This window comes from Eurytemora carolleeae, unplaced genomic scaffold, assembly GCF_000591075.1.
Source record: "Eurytemora carolleeae unplaced genomic scaffold, Eaff_2.0 scaffold40, whole genome shotgun sequence".
Lineage (NCBI taxonomy): Eukaryota > Metazoa > Arthropoda > Copepoda > Calanoida > Temoridae > Eurytemora > Eurytemora carolleeae.
In genome coordinates this window covers 332862-357421 of record NW_019396035.1, presented here as the reverse complement: position 1 = coordinate 357421, position 24560 = coordinate 332862, and the positions used below count along the sequence as shown (strand labels likewise).

Genomic DNA, 24560 nt, shown 5'->3' with positions numbered 1-24560 from the left:
GTCGAACTATTGAAGGAGCGGGGGAAGGCAGGCGGCCATGAGCCACCACTATTTCCCCCTTCCGTGCCACCACATTTGACTCTTCCGGGCAAAACTTCTTTTTTAAATGGTATATTTGGGGCCTTTAAGTGTGATTTTAAAGTCTAATGTTGATGAGTGATTTTAAGATGGATTTAGTATGAGTCAGTAATTAAATAATCATTAGACTTTGTGATATTTTTGCCCGGAAGATTCAAATGTGGTGGTGCGGAAGGGGAAATAGTGGTGGCTCATGGCCGCCTGCCTTCCCCCGCTCATTGAAGGGGGGATCTTCTAGTCTCTCTTATTAACAGGAGCGTATCAGGAATCTTTAATCAGGAATTTAATCAGTTCCTGATTAAAGGTTCAATTTTTTAATGTGCCAGGTGTCCTGCATGGAGCGAACTCTTGAATGGGGCTAAAGTTTTAACCATTATAACACAATGGTAAGACATAAAAAGCAATGTTAAAACATTGAAAATTATTAGTTGACACATATTGAATACGCATATAGTTCTTAAATTTATTTTAAAGGAGTTAAATGCAAAAAAAATGTTATTTCCTCAATCTTGAATGCCGTCTTCGTTTCAAATCATCAAACAATTAATATTTACTTAAGACGTGTGGTTTTCAAATCAGAATACAGTAATATCGAAAAATTTCATAACTTTGCTTTTTAAGTCTAACATTGTGTTGACATGGTTAAAACTTTAGGGGAAGTCCGCCCCATGCAAGAGTCCGCTCAATTCATGACACCTGGCAAATTAAAAAAATTGAGCCTTTGATTAGGAAACTTGATCAATGATAATTCATTTATTAAACCTTTATCAAGAAATAGATATTTTTACACTTTAGATACATATGTAGAGTGTAGATACAATGTGCATGACAAGTTTGCTGTATTGATATTAAAGTTACAACTCATAAATTAAGAAATTCGTGTATACTGTATAATCATAAAATTTATTAAATGCTTAAAATATATATCATTAATAAGATAAACCTTTGAATTATTAAAAATATTCTTCATAACGTTTCGTATCACAATAAATATATTTCCGGATATGACATTAACTAATTTACCCATGGTAAAATTCTTGCTTCAACTCCTCTCCTTTCTTCCCGATCTTATCACAAAAATAGTTTGCTCCTCTCCTGTGTCCAACCTCGAAGAGAAACCTAGCAGCCTCCATCCAGATGGCCTCCGCTAGGACCGGATCCACAGCCTCCGATATATGATGGAGAAGTCGGACTGCCAGTCCTCTGTATTGTCCTAGATGTAGAACCTCGAGGCAGGCGGACCAGTTTTCTACACTAGCATGGAGCAGGGCAGCGTCCTGGAGCCGTCCTGTATATACTGGGTCAGATGTTGTTTCATATTCTTGGACCAAAAAAAAAACATTTTCATTTGACATTTTCTACTTTTAAGCTAAATAATTAATATATTTGGAAAAATAAACAAAGTTAAGAATTGCGAGAATTACATTTATAAGACGGTTTGTGTAGTTTTAAAGAAGGTTTTGTGTGGTTTGAATTGGTAACTGATAAACAATGAGAGAAAATGCAGTTTCACAAAGACAATATTTCGCTAATTTGACAACCTTAACAGAATTAAAAAGCAGATCTAAAGACAGTCAAAAATTAATTCCCAACAAAAATTCATTGGTCAGTGATATTTGTGAGAACTGTATAATTTATGATTTACCTTGATTAACAAGAAACTCCGCAAACTTCCTCGTCATCTCTCTGTATTCGTCCTCGTTCAACCGACACTTTCCCAACCACATACTTTCCTCCCAGTGCTTCGAGGCCCGGAGATAAGTACATGCATCCCATACTTTGTTCACTAAACAGAGGAGCTGAACCCCCTCCCACAGTTTTCCTTCTGCAATCAGTTTAGTTGCAACCATCTTGGTTGTACTCAGGTGGTTTCCTCCAACTGCAGATAACAAGGTTTTTATTTTAATTTTAATCTGAAAGCTCAAAACACTCAATAATAACCACCCACACCCCCTCGCCTCCCCACATTAATCTAATTATTTGTCTTTTTTCCTACCTGAGTTAGTAGTGGTGGATATCAGACAAGCCAAGAGTTGATCTGACAAGAAGGTTTCCTCTGTAGGTTCCGTCTCCAGGAGGAGTTGGACAGCAGGCTCAACCTGACCCAGGCAGAGTAGCCTGGCGGTCACTTGAGATCTAGACTCCTTGTCCGCAGCACGGTTCAGGTGAAGTTTACATTTCTCATCCTCCTGCTCTATATAGCTGGTCCGGTCACTGTACAGATCGTAACTTCGGCTTAGTTTACGGGACGTGCCTAAATGATGAAGAAGGGACCAGAACTTTTTCTCAAATTGAAATCCGAACAAATGGGCAAATTCCATGTTCCTTTCCACAAAGTTAAGTTTTGAGTCTTGTTGGATCTCCTGATAGGTCTGGAGTATAGAATACTCAGGTTGCTCCGGAGTAAGTCCTAGATCTTCTATCAGGTCAACTTGAACCTCAGGGAAGGTTAGATTAAAATGGAACCTATCTAACAGCTTCTGGGACAGGAGGGACACACAACTAAATTTTTTTTCATGATTTCCATTCAGTTTATCAAAAAACTCGTTTGTAAATTCGAAAATTATTTTTATACAAATAATTTGAACGCATAACATTTATAACAAAAATAATTCTAATTTACATCATAAAGATTTTTTTAAATATAAAATAAAAAAACTTTTCCTTGGAAGTTGATTTCTTGGATACTCCAGGATTGGGCTGGAAGCGCCAGCCAGAGCTAATCCCATAAACCTTATTCCTCCATCCTTGCATAGTATCGTAACCCTGTCCGACGCTGCCCAGTCTACACAGAGAACATCCGGTATATCCCGGGGGGTTCGGAGCTCGTTAATCAGCTCCAGCTCCTTCAAGTCCCACAGCGCGACTCCATGTGTGTAGAGGACAATAATCTTCATATTCCCGCGACCAGGGGAGAACTGAACCTGCTTTATATTTCCTCTGCCTAATAAACATTCCTTTCATAAATTTATTTAGTTGAAAACTAGACTAAATATGAAAATAAGTACTAATAAACTTAATTTAGTGGCAAAATGACAGAAAATTTTTACAGGTCAAGCGCTTGAAGTTTGGTTTTCAATAAAGATTTGAGATTTTTATTTTATAAATAATGAGAAAAATTGAAGACGGTGGTTGGAATAAGAGAACTTTTTTTGAAGAAAATATAAACATCTTTCTTTTTCTAAGGGATTTAATTTTATTTACCAGTATGAATATTCTTCGATTGTCTATCTTTAATATTCCAAATATTAATATTTCCGTCCGTGTCTCCTCGAACAATCAGCTCCGCTTTGCTCGCGATAGCGTTCACAGTTCCTAATCCGGTCTCCGCTGGAATACGAGCTCCGTCACGGATAGACTGACCTAAACATGCAAAATATGATATCATACCGAAGATATTGCAGCTGTCAATCACGTGACACAAGCTGTAATCAGAGTTGGGTCGAAGATTGTGCCTTAAAGTCGGGTTTAAGGAATTACGGCCCGTGTCGAAATTTTTAAATCGCGGGCTCAGGAGTAATTAACCCAACTATCGACCAGGCGTAATTAACCCAACTAGTGTTTTGTCAGGGCTTAGGATCCACATTGTTTTTGCTCCCTGGATCCGATTCTAAGTACTAGAATTTTTTTTTGATCTATCAAATAATTTCGTAAAATGTGATGTTATACAATTTTAAAGCAATAAATCCGGATTTACAAATGATTTAGTTTAATTTATTTTATTTTATCTAATTTATTATTAATAAATTCTTCAAAGTTAAATCAAATGGTCAGACTTTTTAAATCATGGATATTGAAAAACATTATTATTAGAGAGAAATGTTAATCAAGGAGACAGGAGTATAAATTGATCTACACATGTTCCTAATTATAGAAACTTGAATTAGCATTCAATGATGAGAAAAGTTTTACTGATCAAAATGTGTGCTGAGAGAAAAAATAAAATGTTTGGGATCCTATACAGTTAACACTGGTTTATACAGTTAACACTGGTTTATACAGTTTACACTGGTTTATACAGTTTACACTGGTTTATACAGTTTGGTTTATACAGTTAACACTGGTTTATACAGTTTACACTGGTTTATACAGTTAACACTGGTTTATACAGTTTACACTGGTTTATACAGTTAACACTGGTTTATACAGTTTACACTGGTTTCTTTATTTTTAATTGAATTTAATCTTACCTTCAACCGAGAAATGATACAATTGACTAGCGAGGTCTGAGAAGAGAAAATGTTCCTTAACTAGGAACCCGTCCTCCTTGGTAGGACTAGGTGAGCTAATATCACTGGTTTCCACCAGACCGGAGACAGATTTCCTCTTGGGTTTATGATTTGGAGACCAGATCAGAGCAGATACCAGAGGAAACTTCTTCGGCATAGTTCTCAAGAGACAGAGCTTCCTGGCGTCCCAGAGTTCGAATGGTCCGGCGGTAAACGCCAAGATAAAATACTGTTTAGCGTGGGAAACTCGTATCATAGTGATCTTAGTTTCTTCCCCTCTATCTCCACGCAGATTTCTGAAAACAAATCATTTTATCAAACTATTTTATTGTCGAGATCAAAAATAGAAAGTTTACCTTGTTTTCCCTGTGAGAATATTGGTGAACATTAATTCATTCCGGACAAAGTTGGATCCACTCAGAGGATGGTGGGAGTAACTGAAAATATTCCACGAGTTATCAAGCAAATAAAAAATTTGGTTTATAAAAGTTTCAAATAGTGTGTACTGTATATAATGAGGAAGATATTTATAAGTTCAGATGAAAACAATTTTATCAATAATTCACCCATAACTCATTAACACTTAGTAGAAAAAATTGTTTATGTGGTGGGAGATATAAGAGGTTGGGGGAGAGGTTACATTATTTAGGAAAATGTCAATAACAAAAATAATATTCAAACCTGAGCAAGGAGATGGCAGGGTTTCCTGTTATCCATTCTATCCCTTTAATCTCATTCGTATGAACAGCTAGCTCACGGGTCAAACTACCTGAATTATCTCCATTTCAACAGGGATTTTGTTTTGCTTTCAAGTATGATTTACATTTATAAAGAGAATTAAAATGTTAGATATCAAAAACCAATCCTGGCTTTTTTTTTTGGGGGGGGGGGATCTAAATAAGTTAATAACCGAGGTCATGAATAATTAATTTGACCTGTGGCGATGTTGAATATTTGTAGGTTGCCGGATATAGAACCGGCGGCGATCATGGGAACGTAGTCCCGCCAGTTCTTCACCGTTAGTGGCGGGCACATTCGAATAACACAAACAGGCGAGGAAGAGCTGCCGAGGATTGAGCGAATCATCATTTTCGGGTTCGAAATCTTCTCTCCTAAACCAGAACCTGGAAAATATTAAAGCTCTGAAGTTACAGAAATAGGAATTAATAAGTCAATTCACGTTCTCGTTCTAGAAAACTCACCTTGGGTTAATAATGGCACGGAATATAGTTTTGTTTCCTTCGGATTATTATCTTGACCGAGAACTTTACTCTCCAGGTAATCAAGAAAGTAAACCCGCCCATCAGAGGTTAGGAACGCTATCTGCTTTTCTGTAACAGGGTGTATAGATAAACCTAGAACTTTACAACTTTTTCCCATCCGAACATGATCACTCTGAACCCTTGATTCGTAGGAAACCTCAAGAAGGACGTCGGAGCCGGCTAATGAGTATCCGTCCTCGTTCAAAACTGCGGTGGAATGTGGTGTTCTAGGAAACCCAGACATAGACTGGCTCCTGGAGAAGGAAGGTGTTGCAAGGACGGAAAGGTTTGGTTTACGGTTCCAGACGGAAACACTCCCGGACTCATGAAGGATGTAAATCACATCTTTCTCTGCACAACTTCGTATCCCAGCTAGAGGAGAGTGAACCCTCTCCAGGTTGATAGTTCCAAGCGCCTGGGAGAGCTGGACATCCACGAGAAGCACTTCCTTGGAGAAAGCAAGAATTATAAGACTCTTTACTCCTTTGTGATAGCTTGCACTCAAACAATCTGACGAGGTTTCTAGGTTCTGGGTTTGCTTATTTTCTCCGAGAACCATCTGTCTCATTATTTTAGAGAGCTTGGTTCCCTTATTCTTCTCATCTCCGAGCAGAGATGCCTCAGCTGTCATACTTCTCCTTGAAGCTCCACTTTTCCCACCAACAATATAAAACTTCTTCCCGTCACTTTTAGGACATTTATCAGGATGGAAATCTTCAATGAAGAGTACACAGCTGGGACAGCGGAACATGAACCTGTAACAATTGAAGGGATCTATATCAAACCCTAACAAGGTTTCGTTGTATGAACATTTCCAGACCTTGGCTCCGGTCTGTATGTTCCATAGTATTAGATGGTTTGGAGGATGGATGGAGAGGAGAAGATGACTTGTCTTCTCTATCCTTGAATCTAACCACCTTAGCTCCGAGATGGGAAGGTTACCATCATGTAACTGCTGAGTATGTTCGCCCTAAAATATATTTGATTTTAATAATTAATATGAAAGATTTACTTTAATCCCCCGCCCCCTTTATGCCATGTTGTAAAGGTTGATTAAATAAACAGTTTAACAGGTTTAAAAATTAATGTTTCAACTTCTTTACTGATTATTATCTTTTTTTGGTTTTGGACTTCACAAGGCAACAAGAACAAACTTAAAACCGTCATTTTTGGGGGATTTTTAACAAATTTCATATATTTCTAAAAAACAGCCCGCGTAAAATAAGTGTTTACTATGGTTTATGGTCAAGTTTTTAAGACCGCGGCGCAACACAAATTGTTGGGTACATAACTTTTAACCGATCTTGAGCAAAACAAATAATAGGAAGACCTCAATAACAAACTGGAAATAGGTTTACTAAAATATCGTTTTATTTGTATGCGTGATACGACGTAAATACAATAAAATAAATTAATAGTAACTACTTGTACCACTTTTACACAAAACTCATGTAAAAGTAAATAGAAAGAGTAAATTGTGTGAATTTATACTCTGCCTAATAAGCGTGTTAAGATTTCTAAGCTATCTCTGGACGATAAAAATAAAAATAAGGAGCGGGAGGGAGGCTTTACAATATACATTTTACTTTCGCGATAAGGCCAGCGCTGAAAACTTTAAAATGGGATATCCTTAATCCCGATCGGTTAATTAATCTGGAGATTAATAACAAGCGGAGAAGAAGCATTATTTAATCTGGATATTAAGAAAAAGTGAGGATCAAGCAATTGTCAAGTTTTCAGCTAAAAGCTTGCTTTTTGTAAATGACAAAAATTGCGACTGTAATAAACAAGTTAGAGATAACGTATGCGTAGTTTTAAATATTTCATTATTACACAAAGTAATTTTTAATCTGAAATTGATTTAAATAAATAAAAACAAACCTGGATAACATCCCACACAATAATATGTCCTGCTTCATCTGCGGAGGCAAGTCCTAATCTTCTCTCCGGAGAACAAGACCAGGCAGTCCGAACCACGGGGTGCCTGTGTTTACTGAGAACCTGGAGATACTGACAAGTTGCCGGTTCAACCACCGCAACAAGGTTTCCACATCCGTAGGATATACATCCGTCCTGACCCCAACTCAGGGAGCAACGGTTCTGTACAGAACAGTTTCCTGGTATAGTACGGTTCAGAATTGGAGGGATTTTCGAGTCCTGTGGAACGTCTTTATCTGGGGTGATGAGAGACCTAATCTCCTGTGTATCGGAATTATCTATTATTGGAGTACTTGTTGAGATCATTTCGCACATCCCACTTTTCTCCGGCGAAACCTCGCCCTCCATATTTATCTGCAATTCTTCAAAAAAAAAATTTTAAAAAATATAAATTTTCATAATCTTTTATTTAATTCAAAACATTTTGCGATTTGAATTTCCCAATAAAGATTTTACATTAACATGATTTATATCCAACCAGTTCGCAAGCAAGAATATAAAATGTTTAAATACGTATGTTTGTTTTGCTGGCGAGAAAGGAAAGGTTTGGTTTGGCGCGGAACCTCAATCGATTAATCAAACATTTCCATTCTGTCCAAACCTTCAAATTATACATATCACAACAAGTTTTAAAAATAATACGAATGAAAAAAAATACAATAGAAGAACGGGGACAAATTTAAGCTCTTATTCCCCATTATTCCTTAATTTCCGTATGAATAAATTGAATATATGAATATATGTCTATAGTTTACTATATTTCCGTAGATTGTACGTGTGTGTGCTCAGTCTGTATGAATGATTATGATCTCTGTGTGCTTGGCCCAGATTGAGAAGACGAAGGAGCTCTCAAGCTTTCCAGGGACGGGATCATCGGAGTATCCAGGTTCAGCACGGATACCATCCTCTCCCAATCATACATCGTCATATTCATCACAACCTTTAATAATTTATACTTCGTGATTAGGGGAATACATTTGTAGTAACTAACAACAAGGGATTAGCATGTCGATATGGGGGGGGGGGGATAGGGCTTTTTGCAAGCTCGTCTACTAGAGACTACTCGAAAATCGTCTCTCATTTCCAATGATCAACAAATAACAAAATGTCTGCCTTCTTTTTTCCTAAATATTATAGAACGAACTCCTGGTGAAACTTTGGCGAAATATATTGAGAAGAAAATGATCATATGATGTGATTCTAGTTAGATGAAGGTTGGGGTTGGGATTTCGTTAAAAACGATCTAAAGTTTATAAAATAACTAGATAATTTTGAACAAATTTAATATCTCCGACAGTTTTAAAGGTAGAAAAAGGATCAAAGACTAATTAAAAGATGTTTTAATAACCCATGTTGATTGGAACACAATGTACACTGTAAATTCTTGAAATAAAAAAGGGAAAGTGGGAAACACAATGCCCTTAACAGTTTTATCCCCAAGATAAAAATTTTCATCTAAAATGGTGAAAAACCCGAAATATTTTTGTTTAAAAGTATTTTGTAAAACCAGACATTCACATAACAGGAAAATAAATTTAATGTTTATTTTTTATTCTAACGCCATTAGTCATTTATAAATTCACAATTTAAATAATGTCTTCGAAATGTCAAAATTTCTGCAAAATTTTTACAAAATAGAGAAGTGTAAAGGAATTGAGTCTTTGCCACAAACTCAAATTTTCTAATGCCTTTATCTTAGCAACCTGAAAGTGTTAGACCTTTGATATTTCATACAGATTATTTAATCTAACAGAATTCTTAGTCTATGATATAGGCAAAGATAAGGGATTAGAAAATCTGAGTTTATGGCAAGTTTCTACAATTCTTTAACGGAACAAAGTTCTTGTTTCCCGAGTGAAAATTTCTGAAAATTAAGGTCACAATTTCTGTACATTAAGGTCACAATTTCTGTACATTAAGGTCACAATTTTTGTACATTAAGGTCACAATTTCTGTACATTAAGGTCACAACTTCTGTACATTAAGGTCACAACTTCTGTACATTAAGGTCACAATTTCTGAATATTGTTCAGTTTTCATAAACTTTATCCACATGCATTTAGATACCTGGTTCTTAATATCGTCCTCTCTAGCAGCAGCCGAGTGTCCGGGACGTTTAGGTTTAACAGGTTTAATCACAGCTAACCCATTCTCCAGGAAAATCTTAGCTTTACCCTCCTTGACTAGGAAACTCACGTGGAACATATTCTCTATAGATTTACCAAAACAGGAGGGATCAGTTACAAACCTAAATAGTCAAAATATGGTCAGTCAAAGTCATAATAGTTCTAGTCATTCTAGTAATAATAATCTTATTCCTAACAGTCCTAATCATATTACCAAGCCATATTAGTCCAAGTCATATCATTCCTGGTCATTAAAGTCTTATTCATAATAGTCCTAGTCATAATAGTCCTATTCATAAAAGTCCTAGTCATTATATTCCTGGTTATAAAAGTCCTATTTATAATAGTCCTAGTAATAATAGTCCTAGAAATAATAGTCCTAGAAATAATAGTCCCAGTAATAATAGTCCTAGTAGTAATAGTCCTAGTAGTAATAATACTAGTAGTATTAGTCCTAGTAGTAATATTCCTAGTAGTAATAGTCCTAGTAATAATAGTCCTCGCAATAATAGTCCTAGTAATAATAGTCCTAGTAATAATAGTCCTAGTAATAATAGTCCTAGTAATAACAGTCCTAGTAATAATAGTCCTAATAACAATAGTCCTAGTAATAATAGTCCTATTAATAATAGTCCTAGCAATAATAGTCCTAGTAGTAATAGTCCTAGTAATAATAGTCCAAGTAATAATAGTCCTAGCAATAAGTCCTAGCAATAATAGTCCTAGCAATTATAGTCCTAGTAATAAAAGTCCTAGTATTAAAAGTCCTAGTAACATAGTTCCTACTAGAAAGGCAAAGAAATTAAAAAAATGTTGGTGAAAAAACTTACGATGATTTAAAAAATGCTGAAGAAAAAACGAACAGGGCCGAAGTAGGTTGGGTTCTCCTAGGTAGGATGATGACATGTAAATCGTGTCTCCGTTATATCACTATGTTTACCTGAAGTAGTTTAACGGTTTCCTTTGGTTTTCTTTGTATATGTTTACTAGACAGGAGAGTGTATGTACAACCATCTGTTCAGTTTGTGTACCAGTATTCTCAGTCTTATCAACCACTACAGCTTGAGTATTCTTCAATTCTCCACTCTAAACATCAACATAAGAATCTTCGATATTTTTCAAAATTAGATTTATAGTTTCTGAAGATTTTGTGGCGTGTGTTGGAAACCCAGCTTTAACTAGAAACTGTACTTTTCGTATACAAGTAAACGCACTAAACTTAAAAATCTATAAACCCAGCTAAGAACATTCCTATAGTTCTTCCGAGTTTCCAATCAAAATTTGAGGCAAATTGGCAAGGGGTTCCTGAATTATGATCGAACATATAAACAAACTTTATATATACAGAAATACTATTTGTGGCAGATTTTGTATAATTAATTAATTGTTGTTATAAAGAGTGAAATGGGTGTTTTTATCTAGATTAATCCTGGATCAACACCTGGATTATTAAACAGGTAAAATTGAAATAAGCTTAAATCAATGCTTATAAAAAAGATATATTCCTTTTACAGACAGAATAATATTGCAGTAGGGATTTATCTATGATTTATCTATGATTACATCCAAAAAAATGCTAATTTTAAAACTTGCTACAAATAGTATCTAAGTCTGCTAATCTACCGCAATTAGTATTTTAGTCAGTATATCTGCCACAAAGTAATGCCTGACATCTGCTGCAGAATCTCTAAACCCCTGCCCTAAACTAAGCTTTCGGTGTGTACTGCATTGACCTTACACTGATCAAGAAATAGTTGGTTTAAAGGTACTGTAAACGTAAGTTAAAGTGATCCTCCATGCTAAGATGGAAATGCCTGATTTAAACGGTACCCTTAAAAGCTGTGTATGATCAATTATAAATTTTTTTGGGCTTTTTCTGTTTATCTCCATTTGTGGCTTCACTGCAAAGCGGCTTAACGCATTTCCTGCTTATTAAAAACCAATGGATAACTTATTAGAATTAAACAGTATTTGAGTCAGTAAAACGACGTTATCAACATTTTTGATCAGAATAAAGTATCAAGGGTACTGATGAGAATCAGGCATTGCCATCTTTGCATGGAGGGTCACTTGAAATAACGTTTTTATGATCATGGGTGGGCAGAATTTTTTTCATTTGTTCTGGTTTCAAGCAAATATTCTGAAACTGACCTTCTCAGGTTTCTTCTTAGCCTCCCTAACTTTCTTCTCCTTCCGTACAGGAGGAAGTTGGCTTAAAGCTCCCTTCATATAGGTTAATACTGGAGATCTGTTAAACAAAGGTTTAGCTTGAGTACCAAGTAGGATCAGTTTACGTCTGTTGATTATCACAGTACCATCCTCTGAGATAGTTCCCTTGATTTTACGCACCAATCTCTCAGCGTATTCTTGATACCTACAATATGATAGTTGTTTTGGGGTAAAATGTTTTTTAAGAATTAGTTTATATTTAAATGCAAATAAATACTTCTGTGTGAGCTATCTCTTAGTCAGACCTAAGAGACCAAATTTTAAATGATCTTAGATAATCTTTTATTTTTTGTTGGCTTTTAAGTTGTTGTAAATAAGATGATAAACAATAGTATTTCTTAATGAAAATACCACCTGCAATGTAATAAGTTGCCACTATGTGTTAAAATAACTAAGAAATTTGAAAAGGCTCCACGAAATCAATATAATTAACCATGATTTAAGAAAAGTTAAGCAAATCCTTATTCAGAGCTTTCAACCCAGTGTCTAGGATCCATTTAATTTTGATGCAGATCCGGATCCTGGATCCGCACTGGGAAAAAATGGATCCTGATTTGTTGTCATAAACATTTTTTTGAGGTTTACTAAAAATCTTTAAATCATTTTTCTTCTTTTTATTCTAAAACTTTATAAACCATTCAGAGATATGGAAATTTTTGATAATTTCTCTTTTTTTCAACATTTCAGATTTGGGTTTTTGGTTGATACTTAGTCTTATGTTTGTATTTTGGTTGATACTTAGTCTTATGTTTGTATTTTGGTTGATACTTAGTCTTATGTTTGTATTTTGGTTGATACTTAGTCTTATGTTTGTATTTTGGTTGATACTTAGTCTTATGTTTGTATTTTGGTTGATACTTATGTCTTATGTTTGTTTTGTCCGACGTTTGTACTGGTACCATAACTTCATTACTTTTCCCCTTGGATCCGGATCCTAAGCACTGCAGTGCTTCTAAGTTAACATTTATCCCGGCTTTAAGTTATTCTTTTTAACCCTAATTAAAATACCTAAACTGAACTGCATTAGCTGACATCTCATCTGTCTGTTTCCTGCACAACCTGGATATTCCTCGGATAAGTCTTGCATCCGTCACAGACTGCTGGACGGTCTTAACCTAAGCAATAGATAAATAAAAACCCGAAAACACATTTGGGCAATTTCCTAAAGAACGCTTTTTGGACTTTCCTCCCCTCTTATGAATTTTGTACATGGCCCTCATAAGTTGAACATGTTTAAAGAAAGACATATGTGTTAGTCTGATGATGTTTTCTATTACAGGACTATATCATGATACTGGTAGAGTCTCCAGGAGCAGGCTATATATATGTTATTGTTTTGGTTACATTTATATATTGTTGTGTACTCTACATCTTCATGTTTCAGATATAAATACTCGTAGGCTTGGGGGTTTTATCTATATCAGCTATTATTGTACATATTCATTTCCAGAGAATATGTGTCACTGACATTATTATGCTAGTATATTGGTCAGTTTATCAATATGGCCGCAGCGCCGGCCCCCTGGTCTATCCTAGCCGCGGCACTCGGCCCCATAGCCTGTCCTAGCCGCAACGCTTGGCCCAGAAATAATCCAACATAAAAATAGGACTGACCCAACATGAGTTTTAACCTAAAATTCTCCATTATGTAACAATTATTTGAGATAAAAATGTTGTTCATAAAAATTTACCTTTTCGTAAAGTTTATCATTCTTGTGAATCAACTGAGTAAGATTTATCGAGTCGAGAATCCCGTCTTCCTGTTTACAGATCTCATCGTTTAGTTTCCTATATTCTTCTCGAACCTCGGCTTTCTCCTCCTCCTCGTCATCCAGGGGTAACTCACCATAGGACTCATTTAAATCATCAACATCCATGTCGTCCATAGTGCTTCTGAAAATTCATAAGATTTAGCAACTTTATTAAAAGATCTTCATTGATATCTAAAATTTCTGAACCTTTGTCAGATGTTATTGTGATATTTATGAAACAGGTGAAGTATTTTCATGAAAATTTTATGCTAACTGAGTGCTGGACCCTGTCATAGAGAACACTTTTTAGGCCCCCACCCCCATTACTCCACTGAAAATGAATGTACAGATTGACAGAAATGGGGTAGATAGGTTGCGAAACGTAATTTCAGTTGATCTTCTATGAAAAAATGGAAAATAGCGAGAAAAATAAAAACTATGAGATCACTTCAAGATATTAGTTCTTTTATCTTTGACAGTTATTAAATGACAAGTTGTTGCAAAATATTTATTTGTCCTCAGATAAATATCAAAGTTTAAAAACCGACCTTCGAACCGTCTACGGTATCAACCCTGCTGGCAAGTAGTTTCAAATAGTTTAAATGATCAAAGCTTTATCCCGAAAGAATTCCAAGAACATCTGTCCAGATTAAGAAAGGCATGTATATACTTATATATACATGACAACATGGAAGATTAGCAACCACTTTGTTGCAAAGAGAAAGGGCACTAAGAGGAACAATATCATCAATAATTAATTATTTCAGTCGCAGAGGTAAAATATTTTCATTTAGAATTTAAGCGTATTAGTTACAACAGACATCCAAGGTACTGAAAATTAAGCGTATTGGTACTCAGTCTGAAATTCAAAGTTGAGAACAGCTTGATCTAGTTTATGTATAAATGTTGGAATAAATCCATGTTACTCGACTAAAAGCAACAGACTTAAAATTCAACTTAAAGAATAAACTGCCTGAAGCGTATATGTGACAGGAAAATAAGCGTAATCGACAAGTTTCCACCAGGAAACCACTTATTTTTTCCGAGCACCAGTTGAGGTTTTACTCTTCATCATGGCATCAATCTAAACACAATTTTGTTAATATCTTTTTTCAATAAAGAACTTTTCAGTTTAATCCTCTGCTTAGCAAGAGAAGTTGATTCTTAATTTTAGCCAGGAAAAGATTAATTTCCGAGCCACAAAAAAAAAACTAAAAAAAAAATTGGTGAAAAAACTTTTTTACAAGAAGAAAACTTCTTCTCAAATACTTTATTAAAAACAAAAGAACACTTATACACTTAAAATATAATTATAGGTATAGAGTTTTCAATAGACATAGGGAGAAAGGGGGAGAAAGGACTTGATCATTTCATTCAATAGACATAGGTCGTCGTATTTATTTGAACGAAGTTTTCTATTTTCTTTAGGAAGAACTGCGATCTTAGGAGGTAGGGGAAGGCATGCAGCAGCAAAGCTTCCAGGAGAACAATGCTTTAATTTCTTCATCCCATAAACTGATGCTCTGAATCTTCTCATTTCTTCAATTATATCTCCAGGTTCAGTATCACGCAGTATGTCGTTTAGACCAGCAACAAGAAGAACATCTACGATGATATCCTGGTTAGAGTATTCACAGCAGAAAGCATGATGGAGTGATTTCACAGTACCTCCAGGGATTCCAACACATTCCATGTGGATATCATCTCCAATATATTCGTTCTCATATCTTTTTCCCTGCCATCCGTTTAATATCGAGGAAGTCATCAACAGTGGATATCTCAAGCCAGTTTTGCAAGAAGAAAACGGCAATAAATATTTATATAAACGAATAAAAAAAATTAAACAAACCTTATCGTAAGCGTAGTTCAATCTAGCAGCAATATCCTGTGAACACCCGTACTTTTCCAACAGATCAAATCTGAAGGTTCGGTTTCTCCTCGTATCATCGATATATGTGACAGCTCCAAGCAGGGGGCACAGAATTATCTTTGTGTGATCCTGAAAAATAAATCAAATAAAAATCCCAAGGAACGAATCGGCGTAAAATCTACGCGTGGAAATAATCCAGTCTCATCGGTCAACTTTATAGCTTGGTTTATGAATTTAGGAATTGACAAGTTTGATTGGTTGACATCCCACAATAAAAACATTTTTTAGTACAAAATAAGAAAATACGGTATTCTCAATGTATGAACTATCTCCACTTTTTGACCTCGCATAGATTTGCCAACTGAAGTTGATTAACATTTAACTTGTTTTAAATATCACTCAACTATAATACTTGTTCACCAAAATCATTTCGTTAATGTGGATATTGAGTCCCAAATTTTGACCAAAATTAAGTTAGAATGAAAAATGAAAACGTCGAAGCTCTGGCTTGCCTTTCCAGTGCTTAGGATCTATTTGATTTTAATGCGGACTAGGAAACCGGTTCCAGGTCATGAAAACTTATATGAGATTTACTTAATTAATATTTTGCTTCATTTTTTTTTTAAATATAATATAAAGAAATAAAAATCTGACCTTGAAGAAGTTGATCTGAATGGTTCCATTGCTGAGGTGCATCACAACAGCTCTGGAGGTTCGGAACCAGGTTTTCAAAGATGGAATTCGAGACAAAACATCTTCATCACGGATCTAGAAATACATATTGCATATTTAAGTACCTCTGACGGGATGTTTAAATAATTAATCATAGATCAACAGTCATTTAAAATTAAGGTATGCGGAACGTTGTACTTCCACTGGGTTGGTATTTAAATTCTATAATACCGAAAATATGGTCCGGAAGGTTCAAAATGGGGATTAAATTATGATTTACCCTACCCCCTGTTTCTTCCCGATTTAGAGAAACTCAAATCCCCTTATGAACAAATCGGTCCAGATATTATTTATTTTAAAAAAATTCTAATAAAATTCAATTGTTTTCTGCACAATACTTAAAGATAGCGGGATCGAATTTAATGAATTTAAGCTACTTTGCTGAACTACTGCCGGTTCAATTTTAAACCACAAAATAAAAGGTTCAAGATTTAGGAAGGATTTGAATTGGCGATTTAAATTAAAAGAATAGTACATAAATTATGAAAAGTACTTTTGAACCAGTGGTAGGCAGTTTTTAAACTTATTAAATTGGTCCCGGAACACAAAAGTGCAGTGTTCACAGTAAAATACGAACCTCCATATTAGCCCCGGCCTTGAGTAGATGTTCCTTCATATAGTTCCTGAAATAGTTCAACAGCTTCACCTTCTTCTCAATGGTTTCAGGGTATTCGGTCAATGAATGGTAATGCTCTCCACCTAAACAATCGAAGTCTTTAAATTCGTAATATATTAATAACTAGCTAAAGTGCCCGGCGTTGCCCGTGAAACTTTAGAAAAATTTCGTATTTAAAAATATCAGAATTTTTTAGCCTGTGATACCGCTTTAGTACTCAAGGGTTCCCCTCAATAAAGTTCAGTCAATCTGGTCCAGCCGTTTGGCCAGCTATAGCTTACAAATGTATATGAGCCACGATCTTTATTATAAAGATTACTAAACAGGGTTACCCACAAAATATGAGAGACTGTGCTAAATTTTTACTGTCCGTTTCCTTTATGATTCCCTGCAACTGGAAACTGGTTTCTCTCTCTGTCTTTGATTGAATAAGCCATCAAAAGACTATATCTACGGTATAAGATATAATTAAACCATGAGATAGACATATTTTCATATGTCGTCCTTACAGTCTCAGGGTGGCCAAAACTTTTTTGAAAAAAATCCATACAAAAATCCGTACATTTTCAGAAAAAAATCCGTACAATTTTCGAAAAAAATCCGTACAATCCGTACAATGCGAAAAAAAATCCGTACAATCCGTAAATTTTTTTTAAAATCCGTACTTTTTTTAAATCCGTACAATCAGTACAATTTTCGAAAAAATCCCTACAATCCGTACATTTAAGAAAAATAAAACCATCTTTGATAATAGAGAACTAGAGAACTAGAGAACTAGAGAACAAGAGAACAAGAGAACAAGAGAATCAGAGAATCAGAGAACCAGAGAACCAGAGAACTAGAAAACTAGAGAACTAGAGAGCCAGAAAACCAGAGAACCAGAGAACCAGAGAACTAGAGATCTAGAGAACTAGAGAACTAGAGAACTAGAGAACTAGAGAACTAGAGAACTAAAGAATTAGAGAATTAGAGAACTAGAGAACTAGAGAACCATAGAACCAGAGAAACGGAAAACAAGAGAACCAGAGAACCAGAGAACGAGAGAACCAGAGAACCAGAGAACCAGATAACCAGATAACCAGATAACCAGAGAACCAGAGAACCAGAGGAGAACCAGAGAACCAGAGAACCAGAGAACTAGAGAACTAGAGAACTCGATAATAGAGAACCAGAGAACCAGAGAACCAGAGAAGCAGAGAACCAGAGAACTAGAGAACTAGAGAAACAGAGAACTAGAGAACTAGAGAACCAGAGAACCAGAGAACGAGAGAACTAGAGAACTAGAGAACTAGAAAATTAGAGAACTAAAGAGCGTTGATTCTAATTTTTAAAACTGATTAGATCGGTGTGAATAAGGCCATTTAACCAACAAACGATTAAGTTATTATTAGAAAGAGTGGAGTGTAGATTTGGGATCTAATATAATTAAAATTAGCGTGGTGGGAGGTAGTACAGGGGTTGCTCACTCAATTAAAAGAAAGTTAATATTCAACTAAAAATAAAAAGATTTACAGAAAAACGGAAGAAACCTGAGAGGATGTTCTCAGATCTGATAAAGAGACAGATAGATAGATAGATAGACAGATAAATAGACAGAGAAACAGATATACAAATACACATATAGATACACAGAGAAACAGATAGGATATATAAACAGATAGATAAAAAGATAGATAAACTGTCATGCAGATAGATATACAGATGGAAAGACAGATAGCTAGGCAGATAGCTAGACAGATAGATAGACAGATAGCTAGACAGATAGATAGATAGATTAACATATTTTGAAATAAACACTTCTGGAACATATTCTCAAATGAATACTTCTGGGACATATCTTGAAAATTATGAATGAATTTTGATTGTCAATTGAAACATTAATCAATCTAATATTTTTTAGAATGCAGAAAATAAGTCAAACTAAGTTCATTTTGACAATTTTTTTTTAACTTTTCATGAAAAATTTGCTAAAATGAGTGAAAATTAAAAAAAACGGTGTATTTCCAGTATAAAAATCCGTACAATCCGTACAATTTGAAAAAAAAATCCGTACAATCCGTACATTTTGGCCACCCTGCTGAGTCTCATCATTTGTGGGTACCCCTGTACTAGAATATTTTGAGACTGAGAATAATCATTCAATCTTTTTACAAATAAGATTAACGTCCCCTCTGCTTTAAATCAAATCAAAATTGCTGGGGTTTGCTAACAGCCACCAAATTTCGGAATTTAAAGGTTCAAGTCCTAAATGAACATCAGGTTTTCAGCCTCGACCTTTTCTAGTACTATAACACCAGGTTCCAGCACACAAATCAAATGTGAGCCATTTTCGTTTGATTCAAATTAACGTATTTGGAAGTAAATGTAATTTTCCCTAAACGACAGAAGTTCAAAACGACTAAATTTACATTCATAGAAATATATGAGAAATCTACACTGTGTCGCTTACCGTCGTAGTCGATGTAGTGAATGTTGTGACCATCTGCCAGAAGAAGAAGTTTGGTCAAATCATTGAAAACAACTCCAATACTGTCATCATTCAAACTGGACAGTTCAATTAAGTAAGTTACAAAATAATTCCTTTAATGAAACAAGGTCTGAACTCACTCAATATCAAGAGGAATTTTTCATTTGCAAAAGTTGCTTAAATCATGAAAAACGCTTAAGACTTCTTCATAAATATCATTAAGGAGTCTTTTAAATCCGTCGAACTACAATGTTACGGATTAGTTATTTAAGACTTAAAATTGAAAAGATCCGACCTGAGATTAAATAAGATTGTTACCTGTATCCAAAGCCATATTTATCACTATAATCGACCCATTTGGACACCCAGACCAACGGTTGAGACTGAAAATATTTATAATTAGATGAAGAGTGAACCACTGACGAGGAAAAGGAGCTTGAAAGTTTTACAAAAACTGAGGCGTTCTCAGAGAAATATGGAAAAGGATTTTGAAGTGATTAACAACTTCTAACCAATCCCAGCAAACTGACTTTAGATCTTTGAACTTTATCTATCTTTTTTTAAATCTAAATATTTATTTTGTAGCAGAGATTAAAATATTACAATTGTATTACAAGTTTACAACTTTCATAAATGGAAAAACTACATTATTTATTTTCTATATAAATGATTCATATGATAGACACAGATTAGACTTTGAATGCCAGTGCAATATTTCGCAGCTGACTCCCTCGTCATCCATTGCTGAGAAACAACAGAACTTCCTATAGTTATCAACCAACTGATATTTTATTTGGTTGTCTACCTTTTCATATGCTCTAATTGCATTGTGTCTAACTGGGCAAACTGTACATTCTTTTTCTTCACAGAAAGTAAAAACTGGGTTTGCAATGTTCACAGGTGGTTTTAGTTCGATTTCAAGTTCAGTTTCAGATTCTGGACCAGCTTCAGTCTCAAGTTCAGGTTCAGGCGCAGACTCAGTCTCAGGTTCAGGTTCAGGCGCAGACTCAGGTCTATCGATCTTTCGATTTTCTCGGACTATGTGTTCAGTTAGTTATAACCCCCCCCCCTCAAAAAAGAAAAAAAACTCTTCTCACCATTGGATCCTCTGCCTCCTCCTCCTGAGCTTGAACCCTGGATCCAGGTTTACTCTCAACCAGCTTCCTGAGCATAGCGAAGAGTTCACCTAGATGACAGTCAGAGGGTCCACTCACACTTCCCTTAACTCCGTCCTTTTTCTAAAAAGAAGATTGTTAAAATAAATTTCTGATTTGACAAAGTGCGAAACAAGTTTAGGTGCAAAGAACCATGAATATAAGAAATCAGAAAAATCCGTACAGTCGTCTCTGAAGTCACATCCTTTGTAGGTTAAACTATCCGGGGAGTAAAAATTGGAAAATTTAAGAGTAAAGTTTTTCAATTATGATAAAATTCCCAGTTATGTAAGAATCTCATGTAAATCTGAATATCTACCTCTCCTGTACTGCTAGAGGATTCTGATATCCTGTTGTACTCAGAGAGCGGGTTCTTCCTGGCTATCAAGCTGGCGTTCAACTTGTTGTCGAACCTTGGCGCCATGGAGAGGCAGGACTGTGGTAGACGGCAGGGTAAGTATCCCATAGTCATAAAATCATCCTGAACACACAAATTCATGAATTCAATAAACAGTCGTTGAACTTAAAAAAACCCATCCTGAAGAACGTTAAGATGTAGTTGTTTTAATCAAAGAAAGCAACCAAACAATCTACGATCATCAAGTCAAGGCTGAGCCTCGTCAAATATTTACAGTAAAAAAAGAAAATTGCAAAGATATGTAATATACAGGGAATAGGAATAAAGGTAAAGGAAATGGCGCTGGTCTGGCATGAGAAAGCCAATAACACTGCTTTGCAGACCAGTACGGGAACCTTACACACACTCTTTTGGTACAGACACACAACATGATTACAGTCAAGGAAATTGCAGAACAATGTTGACAATTATAATTAAGCTTGAATAACGACTATATTTATTGTAAACTTGCATGAAAATTTGGCTTTATAGTGTTGACTTAAATATGTAAATAATATATTACATGCATTTTAAACTTATTTTTAAGTAAACAATTAACAATAAACAAATGTACTCTCTTATACTGTACAAATACCGAGATTCATACGTACTGTATAAACCTACAGTACACACCTTTGGTACGGTAACCTTACACACACTCTTCTGGTACAGACACACACACATGACGTTTCCGCCCCCTGGAGATATACGACAAAATACATTAAAAACTATTTACCTTTAGTATCTCCGTAACAGATGGTCTCTTCATGGGATCATTCTGGAGTAGTTTGGCAATAAGGTTTCTAGCTAGAGGACCAATCTTAGACGGAATATGGTACTCGTTTCTCTTTATCCTGAAACGTTAGCTATTACTATTAAACAAGAATTTCATCACAATGGAATCTTCCAATATTTGAATATATAAAGCAAATCTGGAGAACCAAATAAAAATGGACTCTTCTAACATAAATCAAAACCGGGTACATAAAAAATCTAGTATTCTTTTCTTTTCAACAGAAATCAAAAACCGGTAATTATTTAAATCATTCAATGAACTTCATGAACAATTTTTTCACGTGATCAAAGTTTCCGCAAAAAATTAAGTAATCAGATCCAATTACGTGAACAAATTCTTTGCTACCCGAACTGAAGTACTGACCTATTGTATGTATCCTTCAGGGACTGTGTCTCGAATGGTGGTTTCCCAACTAGTAATGTGTAGAGAATACACCCCAGGGACCAAACATCTACCTCGTAGCTGTGTCCTTTCTTGCTTAGAACCTAAACAGACATCAATTTCATCATATTATTTGAGTAAAGCTTTCAAACAAAAGTAAATATTTTTCCTCAATATTTCAAGCGCCAACAAATTACAAATATATTACAAAAACCAATTTTGGGAGAATAAAAAACCCAAAACTAAGAAAATCCAGTCTGTATCAATTTGAAATCAATCTGAAGCACGAATGACACCGCAACATTTATCCAGTTATATAACAAAATAAAAATAAAAATAAAAATAAAACTACAATCCATCTTACCTCTGGAGCTATGTAGTTAGGTGTTCCGCACAGTGTTTTCTTCCTTTCTCCCTCAAAATCCACCTTAGTTGCCAAACCGAAATCTCCGATCTTAATCTCCAGATCATCATTTAGGAACACGTTGCCGAGCTTCAGATCACGATGAATGATCTTGTTCTCATGAAGATATTGACAACCCAACAACATCTGAATAAAATAATTTGAACACCCAAATTTATAGGAATAACTTAACTAATAGAGGATCAGAATGATATTATGTCGTGAAGAATCTTGTACTAGCAAGGGATAAAAATCGGAAATTTTGAGTTCATTTTCTAAAGGATCAATTTTCATAGAGAACGGATATAGGATCCAGATCTAGAACTAAATAAGAAGGATCCTCAGCACGGCAACCTTTTGCGACATCATAAGATAATACACAGACCTGTCTCATAAAATATCTGGTTTCAGGTTCGGTGATAGCTTGTCGACGTTTGTGGAGTTCCATCAAAGATTTCTTTCTGCACAGCTCCATCCTGCCTGTCCAACGTGTACGGAGATACATTCCCTCATTTTATCAGTACGTTTTTAAGATTCTGAAATGATAAAAATAAACATCTTAATCTTATTCCTGTCTCATAAAATATCTGGTTTCAGGTTCGGTGATAGCTTGTCGACGTTTGTGGAGTTCCATCAAAGATTTCTTTCTGCACAGCTCCAAGATCACATATCTAAATCAAGATAAATCCAGTTTCAGCTTTATTAGTCACATACATAAATAAAGAATAAACCAGTTACAACTTGATCAATCGCATATCTAAATCAAGATTAATAACCTCTGTAAGCGAGGTTCCTGGTATCTCAAAGATTAATCAAGTTCCAACTTGATCAATCGCATTTATAAATCAACATAAATCTCATCTTAAGAATCAGAAAACTTACAATTTAAATTGACAAATTCTGGGCTTAACAGGAACAGGAAAAATATGAGTCAAAATAACAAATAAATAAAAAAGTAAAAGCTACTTACACAAAATTTGAATCTTCAAAATATGAGAAAAGCTTCACGATATAGGAATGTCTCACAATCTTGTGCAGTCGGATTTCCTGAAAACAGTGACATGATAACCATAAAAAAATACGTAAATACATGTAGTCGGATTTCCTGAAAACAGTGACATGAAAACCTTAAAATAATACGTAAATACATGTAGTCGGATTTCCTGAAAACAGTGATATGAAAACCTTAAAATAATACGTTAATACATGTAGTCAGATTTCCTGAAAACAGTGATATGAAAAACCTTAAAATAATACGTAAATACATGTAGTCGGATTTCCAGAAAACAGTGACAGGATAACCTTAAAATAATACGTAAATACATGTAGTCGGATTTCCTGAAAACAGTGACATGAAAACCTTAAAATAATACGTAAATACATGTAGTCGGATTTCCTGAAAACAGTGACATAATAACCTTAAAATAATACGTAAATACATGTAGTCGGATTTCCTGATCCAAGTAACATGAAAACCTTAAAACAATGATAAATAAATTTACTAGCTTTACCTGAGCCATCTTTTCTTTCTGGTGAGCTTTAGTGAGCATTGATTTTGGAACTATCTTCCCCGCTACTATCTCTCCTGTAGCTTTATCCTTCAGCTCATAGCATTTAGCGAATCCACCCTTAACAAAGACAATCTTACTTAAAACCAGAGTGTCGAAATCAATATGTATACGTGTAAGAATTAATATTAGTCAGGAAGGAAATAGACAAGGTGTATATTAATGAAAAATAATTTACATGTTTCCATGATGTTAAAGCCAAGTCTAAATTGAATTGGAAAAACCTTGCATCTAATGCCCATTTTCTTTTTCCTCCGAATCTTTAAAAATATTTTATAAATTAAACAACCCTGCAAAATATAAGAAACAAAATATCTTTTTATTTTACCTTTCCGAGAAACTTTCCCCTCTCATAAGTTCTCTTAGTGCTAGGATCCGTGATAACATCCGGTATTTCCTTGGCAACAACTGGAGTTTCCAAGGGGACCCTGCTACTCATCCTAGCTTCTAGATAAAACTCTGAAATATGGATGAAATTAAATCTTTAAATCAAAATAGAATAAAATCTTTGTAAAAATTATCACTTTCAATGAAAGACTAAAAATGACGTTGACACCAGGTTG

General features: G+C 35.0%; 3 protein-coding genes across 5 annotated transcripts; all 3 read right to left on the bottom strand.

Annotated features, from left to right (window-relative positions):
- Positions 1 to 1052: 1052 nt before the first annotated feature.
- On the bottom strand, positions 1053 to 7921 carry LOC111697914 (WD repeat-containing protein 11). 2 transcript variants are annotated; one of them, XM_023468064.1, is made up of 11 exons: positions 7451 to 7921; positions 5510 to 6539; positions 5243 to 5431; positions 4989 to 5076; positions 4664 to 4744; positions 4269 to 4603; positions 3283 to 3441; positions 2743 to 3022; positions 2075 to 2580; positions 1724 to 1957; positions 1053 to 1399 (listed from the first exon to the last, which is right to left on the bottom strand). In XM_023468064.1, the coding sequence occupies exons 1-11, from the start codon at positions 7853 to 7855 to the stop codon at positions 1098 to 1100; spliced, it is 3609 nt and encodes a 1202-aa protein (XP_023323832.1). In that variant the 5' UTR covers positions 7856 to 7921; the 3' UTR covers positions 1053 to 1097. The 2 variants fall into 2 exon arrangements, with proteins under 2 accessions (XP_023323832.1, XP_023323837.1); XM_023468069.1 differs by having other exon boundaries at positions 1053 to 1366.
- LOC111697933 (non-structural maintenance of chromosomes element 4 homolog A) lies at positions 7896 to 13771 on the bottom strand. Its single transcript, XM_023468103.1, has 6 exons — positions 13554 to 13771; positions 12871 to 12977; positions 11785 to 12007; positions 10574 to 10719; positions 9575 to 9755; positions 7896 to 8447 (listed from the first exon to the last, which is right to left on the bottom strand). The coding sequence occupies exons 1-6, from the start codon at positions 13746 to 13748 to the stop codon at positions 8310 to 8312; spliced, it is 990 nt and encodes a 329-aa protein (XP_023323871.1). The 5' UTR covers positions 13749 to 13771; the 3' UTR covers positions 7896 to 8309.
- Positions 13754 to 24554, bottom strand: LOC111697925 (serine/threonine-protein kinase PLK1). 2 transcript variants are annotated; one of them, XM_023468088.1, is made up of 16 exons: positions 24326 to 24554; positions 23941 to 24057; positions 23400 to 23476; positions 23091 to 23100; positions 22815 to 22904; positions 22391 to 22576; positions 22009 to 22130; positions 21586 to 21703; positions 20772 to 20933; positions 20396 to 20536; positions 19617 to 19681; positions 19281 to 19375; positions 16793 to 16914; positions 16138 to 16251; positions 15463 to 15612; positions 13754 to 14697 (listed from the first exon to the last, which is right to left on the bottom strand). In XM_023468088.1, the coding sequence occupies exons 1-16, from the start codon at positions 24434 to 24436 to the stop codon at positions 14647 to 14649; spliced, it is 1731 nt and encodes a 576-aa protein (XP_023323856.1). In that variant the 5' UTR covers positions 24437 to 24554; the 3' UTR covers positions 13754 to 14646. The 2 variants fall into 2 exon arrangements, with proteins under 2 accessions (XP_023323856.1, XP_023323849.1); XM_023468081.1 differs by lacking the exon at positions 22815 to 22904 and having other exon boundaries at positions 23001 to 23100.
- Positions 24555 to 24560: the final 6 nt, after the last annotated feature.

Bases quoted from the DNA above. Each gene is read 5' to 3' on its own strand.
- LOC111697914 (XM_023468064.1), bottom strand. From the start codon at position 7,855: ATGGAGGGCGAGGTTTCGCCGGAGAAAAGTGGGATGTGCGAAATGATC. The intron at 1,958-2,074 runs GTAGGAAAAAAG...TGTTATCTGCAG, and splicing joins ATCCACCACTACTAACTCAG to TTGGAGGAAACCACCTGAGT. The intron at 1,400-1,723 runs GTAAATCATAAA...TTTTGGTCCAAG, and splicing joins GGAGTTTCTTGTTAATCAAG to AATATGAAACAACATCTGAC.
- LOC111697933 (XM_023468103.1), bottom strand. From the start codon at position 13,748: ATGGACGACATGGATGTTGATGATTTAAATGAGTCCTATGGTGAGTTA. The intron at 12,978-13,553 runs GTAAATTTTTAT...TCTATTGCTTAG, and splicing joins ATGATAAACTTTACGAAAAG to GTTAAGACCGTCCAGCAGTC. The intron at 8,448-9,574 runs GTATCTAAATGC...AAATTATTAAAG, and splicing joins AGGACGATATTAAGAACCAG to GTTGTGATGAATATGACGAT.
- LOC111697925 (XM_023468081.1), bottom strand. From the start codon at position 24,436: ATGAGTAGCAGGGTCCCCTTGGAAACTCCAGTTGTTGCCAAGGAAATA. The intron at 16,915-19,280 runs GTAAGCGACACA...TCGATTGTTTAG, and splicing joins TCACTACATCGACTACGACG to GTGGAGAGCATTACCATTCA. The intron at 14,698-15,462 runs GTTTGTTTAATT...AATTGTGTTTAG, and splicing joins TGAACTACGCTTACGATAAG to ATTGATGCCATGATGAAGAG.